The sequence below is a fragment of the Fundulus heteroclitus genome, chromosome 2 (genome assembly GCF_011125445.2).
Source record: "Fundulus heteroclitus isolate FHET01 chromosome 2, MU-UCD_Fhet_4.1, whole genome shotgun sequence".
In the NCBI taxonomy this organism is placed as follows: domain Eukaryota; kingdom Metazoa; phylum Chordata; class Actinopteri; order Cyprinodontiformes; family Fundulidae; genus Fundulus; species Fundulus heteroclitus.
Genome location: NC_046362.1, coordinates 11,014,016 through 11,036,837, shown reverse-complemented (window position 1 = coordinate 11,036,837; position 22,822 = coordinate 11,014,016). Strand labels below are relative to the sequence as shown.

Below are 22,822 nucleotides of genomic sequence, written 5' to 3'. Positions count from 1 at the left end.
TTATAAAGAACAGAGACGTTCATCACACTTTACAGCTTTTATTTCAATCTAAAATAAGAGCAGACGTTTCTCAGCAAGGCTCCACACAGTGGTGACATTAACATTTCATAGGTTTCTGCTTTTAATTACATTAAGAAAAATATAATCTGGGAACTGCGGTATGTGTAATGCTGGTAAGGAGGGACTAACTTAGGCCATCCCTCCCGTTCATAGGCAGTCCTCGCTGTTCTGTACATTACAATTTTATACTGGTTATAAATGTCAGTGCATTTTCAAGTGGCCTCAGAGCTCCGGGACGCAGCATGACTCAGTGGGAGGGGGCGCAGGAGGTGGATCGTCTGGGAGGATCGGGCTCCCGGAAGCCATGAACAGTACTTGCTGAAGAGCGTCGTTGCTCACCACATGTGGGTTTCTCGGATCTCTGCGATCACCTGGCTGGCTTTCTGCAGAGCCTGGACAAAGGGAGAAAAGAAGCCAGGAGAATTAAACTGTCCTTGATTTCACACGCCAAGTGCGCCGTGACGTTCCTACATGGAACAACGTTTAGCAAAGGTTGGAAATTTGTCTCATACAAACATCTTACGGGTGCAGCCACGATGAATCTAAATTAACTATAGTATTTTAAAAAAGGTTACTTGTATTTTTTAAAAAGTGGCTTACGAACGGCCAAAATTCAGTTTCCCGGAAAATAAAATTTTATTAAATAAACAATGTCGATGTACTGTCCAAGTTCTGCATGAATAACTGCATCAATGCGGCATGGAGACAAGTCTGTGGTGGAAATCAACATGTCTGTGAAGCCTGGGGGCAGAGGGAAAAGCTCAAAAATATTCTTAAAAGTAGCAATAAGTGAAATTCCATTGTTTTTGATAGAAAGAACTAAAAAGTAGTGATGTGAAGAACTAAAGGTGATATTTCAGATGGACTATGGTATGACGTCAAACCGCAGCTCTCTGTTCTCCAGTCTCTTGCTGGCCGCGTGTGCGTGTACAGGCATGTGAACAGCTGCCACTCAAAGCTTAGTCCCCTCCTGCCCTAAAATACCAGCATCAGCAGCCCAGTGTTGGAGCAACATGGTGGAGAGCAGCCCGGCAGATCAAAATGTTATAAAGCTACTTACTTCATCACCGGGAAATGTTCCTCCGAACAGTGAGGCTGTTTTGCTGTGTTTTTATCGTTTACAAATACGCGCATAGAAGGCCACGCCTGAGAAGGTAAAAGAGGGGCCGGGTGGCAGCTGAAGTGCAAGTAGAGCGCTGCGGCTTGTCACGCATTTTTTTTTAAATTCTTTTTCTGGGTTTTGTGGCACTAGTGGCTCACTTTTAAAAAGTAAGCTGACAGGAAAGGGCATTTGAGAGTAGACATGTGGCAGAGGATCCTCAGGTGTGAATCGAACCCGGGTCAGCAGCGTCGAGGATAGAAGACCTCCGTATACGGGCGGCACTCGTTACCCCTGCGCCATCGGAGCACGCCCGGCTTGTCACACATGTCGCTTTGGTCTACAGACAATGTTTAAGCACCACCTAATGTTGAAATATCGCTTATTGCTCCTTTAAAGATGGCTGCACTGACTTAACTCCAGCAGATGACATGCCACCCCCACAGCCTTCCCTGGCTACAGGATTTTACTGGTAGGATAGTTTGTTATTTGGGTATTATATCGAATTTCTGAAATGTACATTTAGTGACAATGTATGACGGACTCTGACTCTGGGTTTTGCGCGCTGCAGTGTGATGAAAAGGATGGGTCACCTTCAGCATGTCGGAGGCCTCGTTGCGTCTCTGAGCCATGTCCTCAGACTCTATCAGCAGGTCGTTCAGCAGGGCCGTCTTGTACAACTGGCCCACCAGCTCACTCTGCAGGCAGTCCTTCACGTGGTTCACCAGGAAGTGCATCACAGCCTTTGGGACACTGAGTTCAAACCATAATATGGTGCACAGAGTAACTAAGAATGTCAGCCCTTGTTTACAGTGGTTAGCAAATAAACGTAGTAAAATAAAAGCGGGTGTGTACCTGTCTTGGATATTTTTTCGAACAATAAGGAAGTATGACTTGATGAGTCTCTCGATGACCTCACAGTCTCTCTGCTCCCGCGCAGACAACTTTCTGGATACTGGTACAGGCTGGTGACAAAAGCCATACAATTAGCTCCGTGGGGCTGGAGCTGAGATTTACCCCCCAAAAAAAAGGTTTGTACAAAACCAGAAACTGAGACGTGAAGACAAAATATGTTTTGCCACACCTAGGTGTGAGAAATAAAAAGGAGAGAAACTATCACAACCTTCTTCAAAACACTATTTTTATTAAACTTTGTTGTCTATGTTAGAAATTGAAATTTTGGTCAGAATATCAAACCTTCCTGTCTGCTGGTAGTTTTTTTCCGTCCAGTTGTTTCATCTCGCTCTCTCTTTACAATTAAAGTCACGACTGTATTCTAGTCTCAGAGCATAGCAAACCCTCCTATTTTTCTCTAACATCTCTGTTGTTCATCAAGTTGTTATCCTGCCAAAAAAAAAAAACAATAAGTCTTGGTTTAGTTTCCTTTTTCTGTACAGCCCTCCAAAAAAACTGAGGCAGAGCCTTTTGGACACAACGCGTCAGCTGAATGCCATGTGGCTGAAAGTGGAGATGAATTACAAGAGAGAGGGAAAAATAGGATGGAAAACTATTTAAAAAAAAAATCCAAAAAAAAAAAATCAAAAAGGAGTACAAGTGAAAATACACAACTACAACAACTGCAGCACCATCTTTATTCCTTCTAGCTCAAAGAGGTGGAAGGAATAAAGACAAGGAGGGGCAATAAATGGAATAATGAATAAATGTAATTTTTTGTTTAAAAAAAAAACCTGAAAAAACTGGAGTATTTTTCTAAACTCCACAGTAAAATGAACGCATGCACCACTGACACAAAACAATGAGACTGCCCCCTAGTGTCAGCAGAATGCAACAACATAAACACGAGTGGCTTAATTTTATCACTGGCAGATCAGGAAGCGATCTGTAACTACATAGAAGGTTGATTATGAGCCCATTTTCTTTGGGTTCAATACAACTGCGTCCGAGAATAATGTTCAAGAATGAACAAAAACAGATATTGGCTACAGCAGATTTGCTCATGTGTACTCACTTCTGAATCTACAACACATGCACCCACATGGCTGTAAGAAATATAGTTATTAAAGTCTTTGAGCATCTGTGCTAAATAAGAGCACTTACCACATCCAGTAGGTTGACAGCATGGCCCCTCTGGGGACTTACAGAGGGTAGGAGCTGGGGGTATGTCCTGTCTCCAGGTAGACCCTCCTCTCCTTTCTTGAACATGCCCCTCCAGTTGCCCGTCCCACCATCTCCCTGCTCAACACCAGAAGCGCTCTGCAGGCTACTGGCTGCTCCCTAAGAAAACAAGACAGAGGAGAGGAAACGATTGTCAGGAACGAAAGGATCGCTTACAGAAGGGCGGTGAGGAGATGAGAGGTTAGATGAACAGACTCCAGCACCCCATGGTTTCACCTGGCAGCAAAACAAGCAAAAGATATCCGCTTTGACTGAAGATTTGAAATAGGTTGAAAACAATGACAAGATGCAACAGTGAAGCCGTCACTATCCTAACTAACATGTTTCTGGGTCAGCGCCATGCATCTTTGCATTCCTGCTACTGATCACACGTCACCATTTTCTTTTTTTAGACGGTGTTACAACAGAACTCCATCAGATGTACAAAGTTTGGGGTATTTTTTTTTTAATGCTGCATTAAACTTCTTCACAACTTTATTCCTGTTTTATCTCCTGGTATTTGTGATACAGCAGGTTCACCAACGTTCTCTAAAAACCCTGCGAGGTCTTCAGAGAACTGCTGCGTTTATACTGAGATTAAATTACACACAAGGAAAGCCTGATTTCTACTTCAGTGGCTTCTGCAGTTTCACTGGACTTCATTAGGGGCCTTCACTGTCGACGGGACTGAGGGAATAAACAGAAATGCTTGTCACACTTTTCACCTTTTTAATTTGAAAATCATTTAGTAAACCATTTATACCCTTTGTGTTTTGGACTATCAAAATAATCCATTAAACATCTGGAAATGTGAATATGTATGCAAGTCACTAAATTTAAAGAAACACACAAGGCACAGTTTGGCTCGGAGATGTTAAAGCTGCTCCTAAAATCTAAAGCACTTCTCAACAGCTCAGTTAACCATTAGATATTAGAAATGGCTGCATGGGTTCGGAAACAAACAAAACCAAAGTTAATGGATTACGTGGGGCCAGATGCAGAGTATGCGGGCAGCAGCAGAAAGGGACACACCTTAGTGGCCTCGCCCTCCAATGCAAGAGGCTCGGTGGGGGGCAGTGGTTGCCCCACTGGGCTTTTAAAGGACTAAAAGCAAAGAAGAAGAAGAAGAAAGCAAATGGAAACCAGGCTGAAGCTACGTTCAGGAGGAACAGATGCTGCACTGTAGAAAGAATTACTACACTAAACAGCACAGAATTGATAAAAGCTTTAGTAAAAGAACACAAACAAATGCGTGAATGTCTTAAAGAAGGAAAACAGAAGTACTGAGACTTTCATAGAGGCACTGTGTACCTTATCTCTGGGAACGGAGGGGGGCAAGTCTTTCATTCTGTTGCGTCGTTGCTCCTGAAAAAAAGTTAAGAACTTATCAAAGATAAAAGCAACAAAAGTGTAACCTCACTCGCGAGGTGGATGTTGTTCCGCCGAGCTCCACACATCCACCTGGACTCGCTGCCACTGGGAGGGATTTCAGTGCCGCATTAAATGGACGAGCCAATCAGAATCACCGGGCGGGATTTTCATAGATGTGACGTATCAGAGAAGCGACTGTTTGGATTCAGACAACAATGGCGGCTCGCAGCGAGGAAGCAAGCGGTGACCAGACGTCCCCGAGTCCCTGTTTTAGATGACCTGTCCATAAGCTGTCCCTGAAAATTTCCCCGATTTCAGTGCATCATGATGGGGTAAAAAGGTTTAACGCAGCAAGAGGTATTTACCTGGTGCTCAGCCCAACACGTCTTCCCCATCGGTGTTGCAGATCAGGCAAAACAACCTAACCCCCCCCCAACAGAGACTCTGCGCCCGCCCGCTTGGCACAATCAGAGACGTCCCCGGTCTTCATTAGAGAAATCTGGTCACTGGTAACATTGATGCTGCTATTTCATCAGTGTTGTCCAATCTACAGAATATTCACTCTTTAAAAGAACACCAGAGAACGGCTGTGAAGGCTTTTGTTAGTGGAAACAATGGTTTCGGCCTCTATGTGAGTGGTTGAAGCAGCACGTCAGCCAAGATGATGGACAAGTAGTTTATCCAGTCATATGTAAGGATTTTTGATAAGGCTCCTCCTTCTGAAATAAAGCTCCAATGGAGCAATCCCAGCTGGATGTGTGGAGCTCTGCGGAACAAAATCCATCTGGCGAGAGTCCGGTTAACAAAACCGTGCTGTCAGCAGCGTTAAAAAACGCCGTAGAGAGAAGAACACAACCTAGTCTCCTTACATCTATATTATTGTTCATGAGGCCAATGGCATCAGCAAAGTCGGGGTGTTTGGTGTTGATGTAGGCCAGCTCGATGGAAACCAGGTTGTGAACCTGCAGAGGAATTAGAAAAAGAAAATAAATAAATAAACTGATCAGATTGCAGCTGCTAACCGTCTGCTTCCCGGTTTTAAATCAGACAACTCTCTGACCATGTCATTTGTGACAGGAAGTCTCCTTCTGAGCAGAGAGGTGACCACCTCCACTATGGCATCATGGAGTTTGGGAAATCTCAATAACTCCTGCAGAAAGAAAAGTCAGAGTTTAGTATTTTGAGTATATTCCCAGCCCGCTCGTGCATGTTTAATGAGAGCGGCTGTCACCTGTGTGCTGTAATTGCTGCAGTGCTGGATGATCCGCTGCATCTCTTCATGAACCAACTCCACACAACGCAGACTGGGCTCCTCCAGACGTTTGATCTGCCGCTTCACCAGCAGCTCAAACGAAACCTCGGGCACGAACAGGGCGGGCCTCGGGCCCTGTCGGAGAGATTCTCACTGTCACCCGGCCTAGAGATCCCCGTTCGGACGAAGAATATACAGATTATATAGATTATGTAGATTATACCGTAGCGTTTCTGATTGCAGTCAGCACGTCGATGGTCGTCAGGCCACCCAGAGGATCCACAGACTCTAAAGTTCGACCGAACGTCTCGTGGAAAATGTAACAGATTCTTGCTCCGCCACATCTAGAAAACCATCACAAAACAAAACTTTGAAGAGTTTAGATTGCTGGAACGATTTGCAATGAGTTAGAGGTGAATGCGGCTCAGAGTTGTGCGGCTTACAGCTCGGCTGTCTCGATGTACTTGGCCGTGCCCTCTATGGTGTTGCAGTACTCTGCGGCGAACTTGGTGATGAGCTGCAGCAAGGTGGCGCTCTTGTCCTCAACGGGCTCACCGTAGCCGTTCAGCAAAGACTGGTACTGCGCCGCCAGCACGTTGATCCTCGTCTTCAGCTCGGGAAGACAGTCTCTGATGTGGTGCATCAACAGCCTGGGAGGAGAAAAGAGGCCAGAGGTCTAGTCAGTATGGCCATTGGAAGCGTAGCCGGTAACTTAGCAAACTGTTCCTGTTTAAAATGGAGACGTACGTCTACAGTGCCAGCGAAGAGATTAAAAACCGTCACCGTTGGCATCTCTGTCATTTAATCCCTTTAAGGAGGCATTTGAATGGTTTCAGGGAGGAATCCTTACAGGTACACCTCAAAGTTTTTGAATATCGTAAAGAAGTTTGAAAAGATTTTGGTCACTCGTCTCAGAAAGTGAAACTCACACACAGAGTGAAATATTCCAAGCCCTTATTTCCTGTGATTTTAATGATTATGGCTTATGGAAAATGAAAGAAGAAGATGCAGCCAGAAGCAAATCCTGCTGGAAACAGAAATCAGCGTGTCTACAAAGCCTGGCAGCAGAAGGAAGCATGAAGTGCTCTAAAAGTTTCTGGTAGATGATCGCATTGACAGTGGACTCCAGAAAACCCAGTGGACCAACACCAGATAGCATGGCAACCAAAACCATCACTGACTAGACTACACATGGATTCTGTGTCTCCACTCTTCCTCCAGACTCTGGGACCTCCTTTTCCAAATTGAATGCAAACTTCACTTTCACCTGAAAAGCGTTGGATCACTGAGCAACAGTCGAGTTTGTTTCTCCTTGGCCTGGGTAAGATGCTTCTAATATCATCTCAGGTTCAGGAGGGGCTAGACCCAGGGAACGCGACACATGGGGCCGATGTGTAAGATTTGTCTGTTGCATATTTCCCTTTCTTCATCCACTTAACTTTCTATGAATATGCTTGGATGCAGAACTCTGAACAAGCAGCTTCGAAAGCAGGGATATTTTGGGCTTTCCCTCCTTCTGGACATCTTTCCAGTCAGCAGTCTTCCCCGTGACTTAGTAGCCTAAAGACCCAGACTGAGAGACTCAGAGGCTCAGAAAACCTCTCCAGCTGCTTTGACTGTTTTGCTGATCTGGTGTGATGGAACGAGTTTCTAATAACTAACTTACTAATGAACCTTTACACAATATTCTAATTTTCTAAGATGCTGAATTTTTGGTTTTTGCTAAGTATGAGCCATAATCAGCAAAATTACAAGAAATGAAAGCTTGAGATACTTCACTGTGATGGATCTACATATTATCTACATATTATCAGATATTAGAGTCTCACTTTATTAAATGAGTGACAACATGGAACTTTTTCATGAAAATCAAAATTTTCTTAGATATAACAATATACAACCAAGATTAAAACAACAGGGGATTTTCTCCTATTTACGGTGATTATAAAAGCACTCTTCAACATATCCCTCAAACTTATCAAACTTAAATTCTCCTTCAGCAAGTGGAATATATCTGGCTGGACTTCTAGTTTCCTTTTGTGATAATACGAGAGGTCAGATTTAATTTGGTCCTTCTCCAGGCACAAAAGCAATTTTTAAGCATAGTCTATATATATATTCAGCAGGGATGAGCAAATTTAGCCACTCCATAATTAGCTATTCGCTGCTTTATCCACTTCAGAACCAGTTGTGACGTGTTTGGGGAAATAGTCCTGCACAGCTACAAATAATCGTAAAACAGCCCCAGAGCATGATGGTAACAGCACTGGGCTTCTTTCCTGTAGCAGCAATGGTAGATTTAAAAGGATTTTCAAGGCTCCTCAAAAAAAAAAAAAAACCCTCAATCTTTCTCTCTTCGGCCAAATCCCTACTATTTTGATCAGTAATAATAATCCAGATTATTTAGGATAATTTAACCACCACATAATTCATAGAATACTGTTGCCCACATTGAATGTTTTATCTTTATACCTGTTTAATGTTCTGGCCAGGTATTTGGTTCCATTTCTGTTTGCAAGAGACGGATACTTCTTTTGCAGGAAGGCATATTCATCACGGATGGAATCAGCCACCAATTTCTTTTGATTAATGTCCAGCTGACTCCTGAAAGAAATGCACAAGAACAGCCATCAGAAGGCGCCGACGTCAAAATGAAGCTCAATTGTCTGACGTCGCTGCCTTTAAATGAACCGTGCTTCAGTGATACCTGTTGACCACTCCAATAATACCCAGTTTGACGGGAATGACCCTGCCCATCAGAACATCCATGGCGTCTGTGCCAGCGTCCATAAGATCCAGCTTGGTCACCACGGCGAGGGTCCGCCTTCCTAAACATAAAAGCGCACTGATGAGTACAAAAACAGCACAGAGGCAACGTGTACAGAGAGCACAGAAACATATCAATCAATCAATTTTATTAGTCAACTGCAATTTGCATTACAATCGAAAATTCAGTTCCAGTACAACCGTCCCTCACATACAGTGAGGGACAGTTGTACTGGATTTGTGCGATGTCGTCATAACAACTCAGGGAGAATTTGATAGCGGTGAGTCCTATTTGAAAAACTGAATTTGTTATGAGAACAAGCTGACACCAGCTTTTCTGTCAGCCTTAGAGTCTTTTCGCCGCTGGCTCCAGGATCCAATATTCCAATAATCCAATCGATGGGCTAGTAACGTTCACACTTCCAGGTTTTATCCCATCTCACCTCTGTGGACCACAACCGCGGTCAGCTTATCAAGCCGTCCGTTTTGTTCATTCAACGACCTCGTGATCGCGTCTCATCAAGGCCATATTGACCGCCAGCGGCTTTTGAAGGTGTTGATACATTAAATATCCTCCGAGGCCAAAAAAAGAGGAATCCAAGTATCGTAAATCCGCATAAGTAGACATCTTCAACAGAAAGAATTGAGAGGCACACCGTGGACCATTTCTGCCACGGGTCCAAGATGTATCCCACAAAAAAAGCTCCATCGGGACAGGCACGCTCCCCGGTCCTTTGCTTTCCAGTCGAAAAAATTTGATCAATAGTGTTGAGAGACCAGCTGACGAGATCCATAATTGCCTTAGAGCTTTCGGTTGCTATGAAGAAATGGCACAAAAGACACAAAACGAAGCAAATAGCAGGAGAGTGGGGGCAGGGGTAATAGCAGATAAGGAGCTCTGGAGAGCTGAGAAAAACCTAACCGACCTCGAGGAGAGACAGAACAGAAATGAAATATCATGAGATGTCCACAAAGAGACGGGGCATGGAGGGGAAAAGACGACAAAGATGCCATTTACCATCTGGGTCAACCTCTCGGGCCACCTTTAGAGCCTCTGACGTTGCCATGTCGGTGTTGGCAGCAGTCACAGCCAGGATTATGGAGTTAGGGTTGGCGATGTATTTTAGAATTAGCTCCCTGATCTGGATCTCTATGTCATTAGGTTGGTCTCCCACTGGTACCTATTTACAGGAATAAACAACAAAGGTGTCAAACCGTAAGGCAGTAAAATTAACAACTGAGACCAACATTAACATGTTCCAGCTGGTCATACAAATCACACTTGCTTATTTTTCTTAAACCAAATTGTAAAATTTGTCAAATTTAAAATTTGACTCAGGATTCCATGAAACTTGATGTACAGTTATTTCTGGCCCAAAATTATTTTTTTTGCTAAATGCGGCCCAAAAACGCTAAACACGTAAGATAAAACAAATTATTTACAGCCGTTTAAAGATTTTTAACGCTCAATAGATTTTTTGGAAGTAAAACCAAAACGGCTCTTACTTTTGTGATGCCGGGAAGGTCGACTAACGTGAGGTTCACAACATGTGGAGAGAAGATTTTCAGGTGAATGGGCTCATCGCTGATACCCTGAAACAAAGAGGCAAAAGTTTTCCCAGGACTTCTTTAAACGCCAACATTTTCACACCTCACCTTTTTGTTCGGCTCGTTTTTTTTTTTTTTTTTAAGCACACCTTGTTGTTACCCGTAATTCTTTCCGTCTCCGCTTCGATTTCTTTCCTGATGTCCTCGAAGTCTGCATAGATCTGAAAGTTGAGTTTTGATCCCACAACGTGAGGAGAGCATGATCAGGCGACATCCGAATGAGTGGCATCTTATTTTAGCTAACAAAGACGAAGGGAGGGAGCAAAATAAAAACAGGATGCTGAAACACGCGTCCAGTGATCTCTCTTATCAGAGTCAGGAGGCTGTGAGAACATCACTGTTCATTGAACTTAACCACGGAGGACGTTTCCCATCCAGCCAAATATATTTTTAGCAGCTGAGAAGGCCCAGCGGCTCTCGTTACAGGTTATAGATGTTGCTGCTGTAGATGCGGCACAAACTCAGAATATACCCTCCTGTAGCTAATCGTTAAGGTGTATTAATAGAGGCATGTGATAGTCTAATGTTCTAATGTTCATATTAAGCCACGAATAATGCAAACTTCAACAAAGAGCATAAGAAGTCCAGGAGAAATGCTGGCGAGGTCTACCTTGTTTTTGGTGTGTAGGAATTTACCCCATTCCTCTCCATCGATGCCTGCAGAAATACAAAGATAAGAACACATGTGGTCATGGAAACTTTGGCTGCTGCTATGGCAACAGTCCCCTGGTAAATGTCCCCCCCAGGAGGATTTCTCCCAACAGCAAAGGGTGGAGTGGGGAAAAACTAAACCAAACACGGATGGCTGCGCGGTTTAAAACACAACATCTGATGAGTTTACACAATGAGAGCAGAGGCAGAAAGTGCCAAAAGGAGAAATAAGCCAGGCAGGGAAGACACAGGGCTTCTATAAGACAGAACAGGTATCCTGCTGGATACCTTTATTGGCAGCCCCAACAATCCCAAACTAAAGCCATTCCTATTTATAATTTTAAGTTCATCCGAATGATCAAGATTGTTTTATTTATTAATCCTTACATGTCTGGAGTACAAACATGATGCAACACAAAGGCTGTGGTTTTACTACTACAAGCCACTGGGATGGACGAGGATCCTAGTTTCTCTTTCAGTCATGCAGGATAGTAAGGAGGAGGAAGAAAAGTCTCAGAACTGCAGGAAAAATTGCCATCCTAGAGTCATCAAGTCTCCAAAGCAGCCATTAGAAACTATAGCTTTGTGGGTGTGATGACAGGAAGAACCCTTTCACCATCACAAATGTGAAACCAACTGAGTTTGCTCAACTCTAACGAGACATGGGCTTTGGTCAAATAAGAATACATTTGAGCTTTTCAGCAACACTCCAGGGTTGGTCTGGCATGAAAACAATGGATGAATACGTCGACAAGTTACGTTTGGAGGAGGATCTATGAAGCTGTTGCTGTGGGTGGCTTTACATCCAAAGGTCTCGGGACCCTAGATAAGAGTGAACGGCATCACCAACGTATCTAACTGAAAACTAAACGATGGTTGTCACATTTCTGATCAAAAACATCTGGCCAACACAGAGCTGCTTCACAGAGATGGAAATCAACCTTCTTCCATGGCCCTCTGTGTTCCCAGACTTAAATGCTACGGAAAACCTGTCGAGCTGAAAGAATGGGGCCGTGGAAGATCCAGGGGGACCCAACAGAGGAATGAACAAAGATCCGCCTCTTTGTTTGCTTCAGTTATGGAAACTGTTTAGGAATAAGATCAAACGCTGTCCTATTGGCAGCTGAGGACTATCTAAAGTATAAATTGACTTTTTTTAATATTGCACTTTCCCACTGAATAGACCTCCTTATGTTAAAAGGTAGCATTGTTAAAAACAAAAAACAAAAAAAAAAAACAAGTTCAGTGGGAGATTTGCCAATAAATGCATCCAAAACTGTATATATATTCAGGCTACAATAAGCCTATTAAGGTGGAGTCTGTTAATTCCACAAAGGATGCTGTTATTTGTCCTTGTTAAAAAGGTTGGTATCGTTAAATTCATGAATCTTAAATTAAAAAAAAAAATATATATATATATATATATATATATATATATATATATATATATATAATATTTCAATTGATTAATTTTTATCTTAAGTAAATTACTTAGAGAACTTTATCTGTCATTTTATATGTACAGAGTACATACAGAATGAAATAAATGAAATAAACACCCTTCCTCTCTTTTTCTTACTCGCAGATCCACCTGCACGGAGCAAACATGGTGGGCCAACTTTAAAAAGCTGCAAAAACACGAGGCAGGATGAAGCAGAAAGGGCAAAGAGCTAAGCAGGTGGGCTGGGTTCACAGGTGGGGGGTGCAACAGAAACAGACAGACGAAGAAAACAGAAAAGGAGACCTTTGTAAAGGCGGCCATTTTTCCTGGATGCTGAGTTTAAAGAGAGACAAAATGGTTAGCGTGGCTATCTGCGACATCTGTATGCTGATGAAGCAATGCAGAGTCGCTTTGAGGCACTTCCCAGAGGAAGAAGACAACAACAGAAAGACGAAAGAAAAAAAAAGGCTGTTCAAAGAGCTTTCTTGTTGTTAAGCGAAATAAAAAGCCATAATCCACCAAAGCAGAAGCACATCAGAGACATGTAACTGTGTGAACTGCAATAACAGCTTCTTAAGATCTGTTTAAATAAGTAATGTCAGACTAATTCCACTCAGCAAAGCCACAGCGTGGAAATAAGAAAAAAAAAAGAGGAAGAGATGACTGTCACGTTACCGTTCTCCTCGTTGGTTTTCCTGCGGTCCTCCGCGTCGATGTGCACAAGCTGCAGGATGAGGGGCCGGCGAGTGACGACGCCGGTACCACGCGGTAGAATGTCCCTGCCCACCAGGCTCTCCAAAACAGAACTCTTCCCGCTGCTCTGTAGACAACAGCGATGGACGTTACAAACACCACCAGAAAACAGCGTCACAACGACGTGGCTACAGGGAAAACACGGACCACCCTGCAACAGGAAAAACCAGTCGCATCTTGATGCAGATCCAGAGCAGCACACGTGTGACGACTGGTCACACCTAGTGTGGCATCTGATTCGCACCGAAGGCGCATTTGACAGGAAAGAGCCAGATTCAGGGTGGAGTTGATCAAAACTGTTCCGTCAGGTTTGTGACGACGTTCCAGCAAGGATTTTTATACTGCAAAAACAAAACTTAAAATAAGTAAAACGTTCTTAAAATTAGTGTGTTTGTCCTTGATTTGAGCAGATAAATAACATGATTTGCCAATGTAATAAGATTTTTGCACTTAAAATAGGAACAACTCATCTCCATCATCTTATTTCAAGTGCAGGATGTCTAATTATCTTATTTTAGGGGTCAAAATACTCATTCCATTGGCAAAAGAACTTATTTACCTGCTCAAATCAAGGACAAATACATTAACTTTAAGAACATTTGACTTATTTTTAGATCCGTTTTTGCAGTGTACTGAAAGGCATCGCTTTGCTTGTCGGTGTCGCCTAAAATCTACGAGCTAATATAGGGCTGCTGTGCTTTCACATGTCTTTAACTGAACCATCTTCATTTAGGCCTCAAAAAAGCTTAAATATACCCACAGTTTCCACATGAAGCCTGTAAAACAGTAAAGTTATACATTTCATTTGTACGCTGCTTCATCTATTACTTCTACTATCATATTTTTCGTTGTGTTGGTGTCGTTTATTCCACGATTTCTGACTCTGGCCGGGGGGGACTTCAGATCCCAATAACTCAGTAGCACTCTTTGCATTAAAACCAAGAATTCACACCATTTACTGTCTAGAAAAGAAACACCTCAGTCATAAAAAAAGGTTAAAAACTCCTACTTCGACACGTAAGTAAGAACAATCGTGTAATTTGTACATTTCAAGACTGCTACCACTGTCAGAGAACCATTAACACGTGTTCTCCTCTACATGCTACAACCCTAAGAGTCCAGCATGGCTGATCTGAAAGAATAAACAACCATTATCATTGGTCAGAGCCTGATTGGCGCATCACTAAACTCAACGCTGGGAAGCAGCGAGCGCTTATCCAGAGGAATTTGTCCTCATGTCTTAAACATTCCTTGTAAACATCCAACATAATTCTCTTTAAGCAAGCTTATTGACTTGAACGCACACGTTTAGGCAATTCAAGCCATGTCTGTTACGTTCCAGAAAACCACCTTCTTTCCAAAACGACAGGACCAAAGAGAAACAAACAGGTTAGGTTTTTTACTATTAAGGTAGATTTTTGAACTAAAACTACAGTGGTATTATTAAACAGTTTGAAGCTTAACTTACTGAAGCCCATGCCTTATTTACTTTGTAGGAGAAGAATCAATGAGACTGTGGGTCTCAGGCTAACGCTGTTTGGAGGACACTTATTAGGCCAGGGCAAAACACAGACATGTAAAACATCCTCCCCCGTGTCTTATCTCTCCCTGACAACCAGAGGCCAAACTGTCTGGGACAGTCACATCCTATTAGCCGACCGCTGAGGCTAAATCTCTTGGACAAAACCCGACACTTTAAACCAATTAGGCTCCAATGTTTACCCACGGTAGCGATAACAGTTAATACATAAAAAAAATTCAATTCTTTGTCTACGAAAAAAAAAAAAAAAAAAAGCTAAACATAGCTACTTATTAGGCTGATCGATGATTTATAACGCCTTTCCTTTCCTTCGGATGTACCCTGTGAACTCAAAAAGTTAAAAAGCAGAATCGTTCATGAGGAAGAACCGTGTCTAACTAAACTAGCAGAGCTAAGAGGAGGAGGAACAGAAGCTTTATTGTTTAGGGCTGCGATAACGGAGATGCTCGCTCGTGTCAACTGTCAGAACCAGTTAGGACAGGAGAGCCTATGCAGCTAATGCTAACTTAGCTCCCCAGAGCTGGTTTATCAAATCCAGCATCAAACTACAGAGCACGGTCGACTGAGCTTCTTATTACGCTGCTTGGCTGGAGCTGAGAACGAGCAGGGCGACAAATGCGACGGGAACAGCCGCGACAACTAGTTTACGCAGGCTGGGAAAACTTGTTAGCCTTTCTCACCTGGGTTCCAACGACAACTATCTGGGGCAGCTGAATGATATCCGCGCCGACTGTGTTAAATACATCTTGGAGCTTATTAATGACAGGTATGAGAGCCTCCATTGGCGCCGGGTGCCGCTACAGAACTGTCCTCGACACAACTTTTCGTCACGCTAAAACACACACGGAGACAAAGTCATTCAATGTCCTTCCTCAGCTAAACCTGCTTTCGACTCTTTGGATTTGCCCACAAGTGCGCAGTTTGCCGGAGTTGCATTGTGGGTGTTGCAGTTCGGGAGCCCCGCCCCCGCTCACCTTTCAAGTAAACAGAAGGGTTGGCTAAACTACAACTCACAGAGTTGATTTCGTCACTCGTTACCGCACCAATCAGAAGGCAAATTCACCCCGGCCCGGCCCCGCCCCTCAGTAACAGTAACTAGGCACAAAAAATATTTATCTAAACCTGCGAACGCCACAGTTGTGGGGGATAAAAGATTTAAATGTGTCAGAAATCAAAGGTTATTCATATCGTTGTGCATGTCCCTCTCAGTAAGATAGAATAACATGAAAAAGTTACAATACTGTACCTTTCAAAAAGTGTAAAAGATACATTTCAAGCAGTCATTTCTGTTTAATTGTGATGATTGGGGCTTACAGAAAAGTTTTCACTTAACAAGGCCGAGAAAATAATTAAATACACAAATCTAAATACAGATGTCTTCTGAAAAGCGTTTCTATGTATGGTTCAACGTACACTCAACCATTGGGGAGGGCTCCTCCTGTATGAATTTACAGCATAGCATGAAGGTAATTAGTCAGTGGGTGTGTCGAGGTCTCAAAGAAGCTCAGCATGCTTTATTAATAGTTAGATAATAGATAATAAATAGCTCGCGTGCATTGTTGTGTCTGGGATCTCTCGTCTTCCTCTCAAGATTCTCCTTTAGGTCAGCTAAGTGCGGGGAGAAATCAAAGCTGATGTCCTACCATTTTCATTAAAGCAACTGTTAGATGAAATCAGCATCTCAGTAAGCCTCGTCAATAGAGCGAAGCATGAAGTGCTCCAAAATGTCCAGGTAGACACCTTTGTTGATTTTGCACTTGATAAAACACAATGACTCGATGTGAGCTGGTGACATGGCACTGACTGTGTCAACTTCAAACTAAACTTTCAGCAACTTTGAATTCTCTTCTAATTCAGTTCTTCTCCAGTCTGCGGGACCTTGATTTCCAAATGAAATGCAACATTTACTCTAATTTGGAAAGGAGAAGACTTTGTACTACAGTGCAGCACCATTGCCTTAAGACAAGGAACGTCCCAGTTGTAACATGTCTAGCATGTCCTTGACATGTCTGTGTGGTGGAGGATCTGGAAGCACCGACTCCAGCAGTATTCAGTCCATCCAGTTAAGCCAGGCGTCTTGACTTGCCCTCGGAGAGACCTTGGAATTAGGACGTTGTGGCCCCACTTATTATGAAATTATAGAAAATGTGCAAAACAAAAGAAGGAAAACAAAGCCTGCACTGTAAAAACAGAACTAAAAATTAGTCAAATTTTCTTGAAATGAGTGTATTTGTCCTTGATTTGCACAGATAAATAAGATTATCTGCCAATGGAAAGAGTAATTTTACCCTTAAAATAAGATAATCAGATATATTGCACTTGAATTAAGTTGATGAAGATTAGTTATTCCTACTTTAAGGGCATTGGCTGATCATCTTATTTACCTGCTCAAATAAAATACAAATACACTCGTTTCAAGAAAATTTTAACTTTTTAGTTTAGAATGTTTTTGCAATGTGATTACCCTAACCCTAAAAGATGAAAACTTTGTAATGTATCGAACATTATAGGACGATTTCAGTTTGTCTGTATAATCTTAGTTATTAGAAAAATGAAATCTCCATCAGCATCAACCTCCTGCGTTGGCGGGTCAGATGCCGCTCCAGGGCTGCGGTCGGGTGCCACCCAAAAAAAAAAAAAAAAAAAAAAAAATCAGTCCCAGGGCTAAAAATGGCCCCCGTGTGTAAGCAATAACATACCTCTGTACACTTTGTTTTGTCTTGCACAGTATTTCAATTTCCTTAAGGAACTGAAATCTAGTCTATTAGCGATAAGCCATAATCAGCTAAATGAACAGCAATGCACTCTTGAGATGTGCCACTCTGTAAAAAATCTAAGCGATACAAATTTTTTAAAATTTTTTATTGAATGAATGACAAAACATATCCAGTGAAATAAACTAAGGCCAGTGAGGGGTTTTGTCGGCTTTAAGCAAAAACTAATTTACCAGCCTGGTGGTTCTGCATTACTGATTGCTGGATGATAGACGACCCAAAAACGTGTATGGAGATGAGCGTGAGGAGTGTGTGATAGTGGAGCCCTTCTCCTGTAGAGGCTCCCAAACATACACTAGACAGAGGGAAGTAAACACAACACTTTCAAATCTCTCCATGAGCCACTGCAGGGGCCTGTGTGTCTGCCACCCCCCGAAACGCAGAGCATCGACTCCATCTCTGCCGTGGTATGGTAGTGTGTGGCAAAGATGCTGCCAGGAAGCGACGGTTGCTTTAGTTTCCTCAGAAAACAGAGGAAACTACGTCATGGCCGTGAACCAGCCATGACGTTAGCGTCACCGCTGCTGCGTTCGGAGCGCACCTCTACAGTAAAATGCTGTAATTACAGTTAATTGGCCAATTATCAAGGACTCAGTCGGCCAGCACCTTGTCACTATTAATCAACAAATGGGTAGAGCTTTTGTCATATCATTTATTCACTACAGATATTGTACAGTGACAAACCAACGTATGAAAAAAATAAATAAACATTTACGACACAGTGGCACTAACAGGGGAAGAGATGATCTAAGAGTCTGAAGCACAAGCTGGAGATGATGGTGCCCAGAACTTATCCGGGCCTCGTGGTTGCCAAGGTTACGCTTTGCAGCTCGTAACATCCTTTCCAGGTTTTCAAAAACATTTCCCCTGACTCAAACAGGCTCTCGGTAGCTCTGGCTGATGGAAAGAATAAAGTAAAAAATAAATAAATAAAATTGAATTGTGGTCTGTGTAGTTTGACCTTCTTGTAAAATCTGAACTACAAACATAGCTGTGACGCTATAGACTGTTTTGTCTCGCAGATGTTCGTACGGCGCTGCACTGAGGGATTGACCACACATATAACGGTGCGAACGTGTAAGAGAACATTACCGGCACGATACAGGGGACGAGTGTTTGGGGAGAGTGTAGAACAAACGCAGAAACACGTGGAGGAAGCCAGGTCACTGCGGTCCCTGCTCTCCGTTTGAAAAGCTTCAATTGATCCAGACTGCTAACGTGTCTTCCTTCAGTTGTAAAGGAAGACAAAGCAGATCCCACATTAAAGGGAATGTGCCGAGACACATGAATCCATGTGACTTAATGAGCAATTGCATTAGTTTTGACATTTCAAAACTAAAAAAGTGCTTTAAGAGAACCCCAAAAATACTTTCTTTCAGCTTACAGAGTCAGCACAACTCCCTACATTCAGTCACAATAAAGCTTATTTGGATTCGGAGTAAAGCGATCTCCAAAAGGAATGCTCTCTCGCTACCTACTTTGAGCCGAATAACACTGTCAACACGGTCAGTCATAAATTGTTGGACGACACGGTGCAGTCCGTGTAAGTGGTCACCATGTTTCCCCTGCGCTGCGTTACGGTTCTGCAGTGCTGCTTGGTCGCACCGTGGAACCTGCTCTCAGTCTGTTTGCCGTGCCTGTCGAAAGCAAACATCCTATCGATGTCGTCGAACATGTCGTCCAGGACCCCCGCCCCGAAGTGTCTCCTGTGTCTGCTGTGGGACTCCTTGTGGGGCCTGGGGTGTTCTTCAAAGTGTCTCCTGTGGCGAGAGTGTCTGTTTTGGCTGTAGATGTCGAAGTCCTTAAACATGTCGTCGAAGGTGAAGGTGAACGGCTGCTGGCCGGCCGGCCTTGGCTGACCGTCCTGCGCGTCTCCGCCGGCGAAGTGCACACCGTCGCCGAACTGATCGTACCTTCTTCTTCTGCTCTCGTCGGACAAAACTTCATAAGCTGCACGCACAAAGAGACGAGCGATTCAACCGACGAGGCAGGGACAGATTACAATTACAGTAAGAGGGCGTCATGCTTCCGTTATACCGACGGGGTTAAAAACTGGATTGGGCAGACGGTATATCAACCCAAAACATGTTGTTTTTTTTTGCCCCCCATTTTTTCTTAAAGCAGTGCCTTGCAAAACTATTCCCACTCTAATAAACATAAATCTGCAAAGAATAGCGAGCATTTTGCACTCTGCCAATACAAAATCCTGCGTAACCAGTTGCCATCAAAAAGTAATCTTATTAAAACATTTAATGGTAGTGCAAGTGCAAATACAGCTGTTCTGTAGAAGCAACAGAGTCTTGTTAGAGAAGAGAACACGACCTGGGGGGGAAAGAAATTGGCAGTAGACAGTAGCTACGAAACAATATCCCCAGCTTTGGTCATGGAGATCTGTGAGTAACTGTAACGTAGGGCTGAATTAAACAAGAAGCGTCACCAAATATAGTTCGGGCATACGGAGCCTAAGTGCGTGACACCACAATAATTAGCTGCCGTTTATTGCGGTCCAGGCCGTTCTTTGCGATATGCGTGTTGCGTGCAGTCCTACTGAGATAACAGTAAACTGCCGATGTATTGCGCAGCCCAGCAGTAACCCTACTGGTCTGGCAACCCACCTAAACAGGCAGGATGAGAAAGGAGAGTATCTATTAGAGAAGGGGGAAAAAAAATCACAAGTAAGTACATCCACAGCGAGCGAAGGTGTATCCAAGTTCAAAAAGTTGCCCACTCAATAAATTCAGTGGTTGTTGAAGACTGATAAGTAGAGAGCAATTAAGGAAACCCATAGGACAAGTCATGTAGGGGAAAGAGCAAACAGATATAGGAAGGTGCTCTGGCCAGATGAGGACAAATACATCTTCCTGGCCTGTATGAAAATATTCTGTGGGCATAAAACTAACTCATTGTTGCTATGACATTGATGTCTTTCTGCCCAAAGCAGAAGCACCCCACCTATTGTTCAATTAATTGTTACTTTATCACATATCCTATTGTTATCACACTATTCACCAATAGGATTGCATGTTTACCTAATATCATGCACCCCTAGGTGAGAGCTGAGAGAGAGAGGGAGCTCAATTTCAGCAAAACATGACACTGATTTAGATGGTCTGATTAAAAAAAACCGCATACCACACTTTTCTGATTTGCATATTTGTAGATGTATCTTTGAAATACCGTGTTCACACTATGCACTTTTCAATGCACTGGTCAATCGTATCAATCTTTTTGAGGTTCAAAGGGTAGGAATACTTCGGCAAGGCACTGCAGCATGACCTGTAATGATATAAAACTGCAAACAAAAAAAGAAAAATGAAAAGAAAAGGTTGCACACCTGAAGTGAAACAAAAGGTGAAAAACATTTATATGTCTAGCTTCACACATTGCTTACCTTCAGCGATCTCTCTGAATCTCACTTCAGCATCAGGGCTCTTGTTCTTATCGGGGTGAAACTTCCTCGCCAGCCTGTGGAAAGCCTTCTTTATGTGGCGCTCCGTGGCGCCCCTTGGGCACCCCCAGGATATCATAGTAGTCCTTCTTGGCTAAAATCAGCTCCGTTATCATGAGGACGCACACTGCAAACGCCAGGACGGACTGCACCGCTGCCATGGTTGCACTGTCCCCTGCGTTCAAGAGAAAAGATGTGATACAGCGGCACGACGAGAACAACAAAGGTTTGCGTCATTTTTAAGCGAACAAAAAGACCAACCGTTCTGTAACGTTATCAGCTCGGTAAGTTTTATTAAAATATCTTGTTTTTTAAAAATCGGTCACAATAAATGTCGAGAAACAGTAACACTCGTGAAAAAAAAACTTCCCAGAATTATTCTTTCATAACGATGTATTACATCATTATTCAGTCTCTCCTAGCTTAACCTGCTAACACTAGCTGCTGTTCTCGCGGTATCTCGTCAGTGAAGGCTCTCATCAATCACCTTTCTGAGAGTCCAGTGGCGTCCTCCTTAACAGAGCCTTTAAATATTTAACCAGCACAAACCATAATGAATATATAAAGTTATAAATGAATGCCACTGATGGAAAAACCGGTTGACGTTATTCTTCTTCTTCTTCTTCTTCTTCTTCTTCTTCTTCTGGTTTTGTTAAATGGCAGTTGGCAAGTAACGTTTGGGACATTATCGCCACCCACTGGAGTGGAGTGTGGTTATTTTCCTACTTTTACTGTCAAAATTTCTAAAACAATTATTTCTGTACTGTATATTCGTTTTTCAGTAAAATTATACTTTTTACTCTGCACCACACTAGTGACTATTATGTTTGAAAATGTGTACCGTTTTGATGAAAAAGTTGAGGCAGAGCCCTTATGACTAGTCCCAGTAGACTTAGACTTAGACAAACTTTATTGTCATTTTGCATACACAGAGTGCGTACAGAATGAAATTTCGTTAATTATATATTTTTTACCTGACTACTCAGGATACACGGGCCAAGCAAAGTGAGTTGCCTTTCAAAACAATGAAAACAAGATTAAAAGGTAACTGTAATCAATACACACCATATCTTGCATTTAAATCTGTGAGTGTGATCTCCTCTGCCATCAGCTGGATAGGAGCAGCAGAAACTGACCCAAAGAAGCTCAACAAGTTTATAAAGAAGGCCGGCTCTGTTCAGGGGACCTTGTAGAACCTCTGGAGATGTCAAAGATGTATTCTTTATAAACAAGCAACTCTGAGCACACTCCTCATCAGACTGTCATACAAAAACAGTGTCTTTAGTCAGCGGCTTCTCTGGTGTAAGTCAAATTCGTACAGGAGATCCTTCCAGCCTGCAGCCATCAGTATCTACAACAACTTCTTGAAGAAACCACATAATGTGAGTTACAACAGCACTTAAATTCCTTTCGGGATAACATTTTTTTTAAAATTGAATTTAAGTTAAATAAAATTATGGTGCGACCGTCTGCAATCTGGAGCAAATGTGAGTCTATAAGAGACAGGTAGTTTTCAGATGTCAAAATGTGAGAAATTGTAGGGAATATTCCTTGTAAAAAAAAAAATTAAGAATAGATACGAACACCCAACTAGATAAACATGATTTACACACAGATAATCTGACATGTGAACTAACTATCAGAGAATGCGATCCAGCAGGCAAAGAAAAGCAATGCTGCAGCTGATTGGATCAAAGGTATGTTTGGCGACCTAATTATGGAACTATGTTGGGCAGATGTCGCTTATGAAGAGTTTTTTTCTTTCTTTTTTGCACTATAACTTTTGTCAGATGACTGTCAAGAAAAACATTTACTGCGCCAGTAATTGTACAGATATATATATATATATATATATAGACAATTATGATTACATTCCTTATGTAAAGAAACACATTTCTATAAATGTTCTTCAAAACCCGAACGCCTGTTGTTGTTGTTGTTGTT

At 42.6% G+C, this 22,822-nt stretch overlaps 2 protein-coding genes across 7 annotated transcripts; both read right to left on the bottom strand.

The window, feature by feature from the left end:
- Window positions 1–22: 22 nt before the first annotated feature.
- Window positions 23–15,575, bottom strand: dnm1l (dynamin 1-like). Of its 6 annotated transcripts, XM_036147515.1 has the most exons (20): window positions 15,337–15,573; window positions 13,039–13,183; window positions 12,667–12,696; window positions 10,882–10,928; window positions 10,361–10,432; window positions 10,170–10,256; window positions 9,682–9,844; window positions 8,605–8,725; window positions 8,370–8,501; window positions 6,341–6,547; window positions 6,121–6,241; window positions 5,877–6,032; window positions 5,706–5,795; window positions 5,515–5,607; window positions 4,586–4,639; window positions 4,307–4,378; window positions 3,218–3,394; window positions 2,015–2,124; window positions 1,753–1,912; window positions 23–452 (listed from the first exon to the last, which is right to left on the bottom strand). In XM_036147515.1, the coding sequence occupies exons 1-20, from the start codon at window positions 15,436–15,438 to the stop codon at window positions 396–398; spliced, it is 2,196 nt and encodes a 731-aa protein (XP_036003408.1). In that variant the 5' UTR covers window positions 15,439–15,573; the 3' UTR covers window positions 23–395. The 6 variants fall into 6 exon arrangements, with proteins under 6 accessions (XP_036003408.1, XP_036003384.1, XP_036003389.1 ...); XM_036147491.1 differs by lacking the exon at window positions 4,307–4,378 and having other exon boundaries at window positions 4,586–4,657; XM_036147496.1 differs by lacking the exon at window positions 4,307–4,378.
- Window positions 15,576–17,501: 1,926 nt separating this feature from the next.
- dnajb9a (DnaJ heat shock protein family (Hsp40) member B9a) lies at window positions 17,502–21,349 on the bottom strand. Its single transcript, XM_036147487.1, is given in 4 exon segments — window positions 17,502–19,380; window positions 20,822–20,933; window positions 20,935–21,053; window positions 21,140–21,349. Coding segments are annotated over 3 exon segments (657 nt in total). The 5' UTR covers window positions 21,040–21,053; window positions 21,140–21,349; the 3' UTR covers window positions 17,502–18,940.
- Between the last annotated feature and the right edge of the window lie 1,473 nt (window positions 21,350–22,822).

What these genes read in the sequence shown, in the direction of transcription:
- dnm1l (XM_036147515.1), bottom strand. Translation starts at nt 15,438, where the DNA reads ATGGAGGCTCTCATACCTGTCATTAATAAGCTCCAAGATGTATTTAAC. An exon ending in TGGAGGGCGAGGCCACTAAG is followed by an intron (nt 3,395 to 4,306) that starts GTGTGTCCCTTT and finishes TTGTTTTCTTAG; the next exon opens with GGAGCAGCCAGTAGCCTGCA. An exon ending in CTGTCAACCTACTGGATGTG is followed by an intron (nt 2,125 to 3,217) that starts GTAAGTGCTCTT and finishes TTTTGTCACCAG; the next exon opens with CCTGTACCAGTATCCAGAAA.